This window comes from Arachis ipaensis, chromosome B05 (genome assembly GCF_000816755.2).
Source record: "Arachis ipaensis cultivar K30076 chromosome B05, Araip1.1, whole genome shotgun sequence".
In the NCBI taxonomy this organism is placed as follows: domain Eukaryota; kingdom Viridiplantae; phylum Streptophyta; class Magnoliopsida; order Fabales; family Fabaceae; genus Arachis; species Arachis ipaensis.
The window spans coordinates 137,809,953-137,812,402 of record NC_029789.2 but is presented as its reverse complement, the minus strand read 5'-3'; the positions used below and the strand labels follow the sequence as shown (position 1 = coordinate 137,812,402).

The window sequence follows — 2,450 nt, the reverse complement described above, 5'->3', positions numbered from 1 at the left end:
TAATTATTAACAAACCTCTTCGTTTATTTATTCGTCTGAGTGGTCAAAATATATAATGTGTGTCAACTAGCCAACAGAATATGTTTCATGTCAACGAGAAATGTTAATCCAATTGCATATGCATTTTCTTCAAAACTGAGTGTATTTCATGCATTTGTAGATGAGTTTTTTCACTGGCAATGAATTCACTAATAACCCCATCAATCTCAACTGAGCTGCAACCTGGTGCTTTCTCTGATCCTTTATTCTTCATCATATCCCTAACCCTTCTTGTTTCACTGTATTTCCCGGTTGTTGCATATAAATTTGAAAGCAAAACATAGACACCACTGTGGTTCTCCAACTTCAAGAGTTTGGCAGCTGCAAATTCGGCAATTTTAGTTTGTCCATGGTTGCAGCATGCACTTAAAAAGGCCCTCCAAGACAATGCCTCTTCAGAGGTGCCGCTGCTTGAATCTCTTATTCTTCTTATCATAACCATGGCTTCTTTGAAGAGACCAGCTCGACTGAGCAAGTCAACTAGACAACCGTAATGTTCGATCTTCGGCTTAATCTTGTGCACATTACACATCTTATCTAACAATTTCAGACCTTCAAGTACCATACCGGAATAACTACAAGCTGTAAAAATGGCTATGAATGTTAGATCATCCACCTTTATCCCTGCCTTTTCCATATCCGAAAACAACTGGAGTGCGCTTATTCCATCTCCATGCATTGCCATCCCAAAAATCATTGCATTCCAACACACAACGTCTCTCTCTTTCATGGAATCAAATAGTCTTTTAGCCATGTCCAAGTGACCACATTTTGCATACATGTCCAACAAACTGGTACTCAAACGAATGCTAAATGTAACCCTTGCTTCATTCAGATATCTGTGTACCCAAATGCCAATATCCAAAGCCCCCAAATGGGCACAGGCAGAAAGAATGCTTACTAATATAGACTCATCTGGCACCTCATCAGTAGACTGTATTAAACGAAATAGATGAAGTCCTTCATTGAAGCAATTGTTCTTCACATAACCAGAAATCATGGCACCCCATATTCCCCTGTCCCTCTCAGGTGCTTCATCAAAGAAAAGCCTTGCTGAATCAATGTCGCCCACCTTAGCATACCCTGCGATCATCATAGTCCAAGACACAGCATTCAAATTAGGCATTTCATCAAACACCTTGCGTGCAGCCACAAGATCACAGCAGGCAGAGTACAACGAAATCAAACCATTACCCACAAAGACATCACATAAAAGCCCCAATTTTGATCCATACCCATGAACAATCTCCCCCAAGGAAACACTTTCAAGCGAGGTACACGCCTTCAACACGCAAGGAAGGGTGTAGTGATCAGGGTTCAATCCACGGCGCACCATGTCAATGAACAAATATACTGTGCCTTTAGGGTTGCCATTGATGAAGAAAGCGTTAAGGACAGTATTGAATATGCAAAGTGTGGGATTGTGAATGTGTTGGAAAACTCTAAATGCATAAGCAAGGATTCCGTGATGGTGGGTGCTGAAAGCGAGGAGCCTGCTGAGTGCGAAGGTGTTATGGTGAAGGCCATTGGTGAAGAATTGAGCGTGTGCTTGCTTGAGTTGGTTCATGCTTTTGCATTTCTCCAATACTTGGAGGCATTTCTTGATGCTACAACTTGACATGGGAAAAAAGAACGCTCCTAGAGCTATTTAATCCAATTGATATGAGTTGTGATTTGTAATTTTTAATCCTTGGTACTGCAAAGATGTGGCACAAAATAATCACCCATTTTCGGACATGAAACCAACGAAAATAAACCTAAAATTTTGAATGTAACAACCTATTCTAACGAACTCAATTTTGCTGCGTATGAAAACAAAAATAATTCACTTTTTTCTAATTCATTTTTGCTAGTTCTGTTTGCAAAAATGAAAAAGAAAAATCTCTCTCATTTTCATGGCTTATCCTTGGGATTTAATTTTCGAAAAAGAAAATCTTTTATTTATTCTTCTTTGGATCAACTCCCAGTTAAATATGTTTGGGAGTTGAGGGGCGACGAAGATGAGACTGACTGGTGATAGAGAGAGATAAAGAAGACACTGTAAGATATATATTATAAAAAAGTTTTGGGTCACATTTTTATTAAAATTTGACCGGTATTTAATTAGTAAAAAAAATTATATACTATTAGATATAATTTTACACTATTAAAAATAGTGACTAATTGATGGCTATAAATTTAACCTTCTAACACTCCTCATATATTATTTTTGAAAATATTCTCTCTTTTCATGAATTGTAATTTATTAAAAAAGTTATAATTTATTAAAAGTTTGCAATTCATTAAATAATTAAATACGTTGTTGCATGTATTCATTTCTTCTAAAATATTTCAAACATTTTTTTTGTAATTTCAATAATTCTATGAGTATGTATAAAATAGTTGTATGCATTTATATATTTATACATATT

General features: G+C 36.4%; 1 protein-coding gene across 1 annotated transcript; it reads right to left on the bottom strand.

The window, feature by feature from the left end:
• On the bottom strand, window positions 6–2,059 carry LOC107644387 (pentatricopeptide repeat-containing protein At5g06540-like). Its single transcript, XM_016348225.2, has one exon. The coding sequence runs from the start codon at window positions 1,658–1,660 to the stop codon at window positions 104–106; it is 1,557 nt and encodes a 518-aa protein (XP_016203711.1). The 5' UTR covers window positions 1,661–2,059; the 3' UTR covers window positions 6–103.

Excerpts from the sequence above, each read along its gene's own strand:
- LOC107644387 (XM_016348225.2), bottom strand. The coding sequence starts at position 1,660 with ATGTCAAGTTGTAGCATCAAGAAATGCCTCCAAGTATTGGAGAAATGC.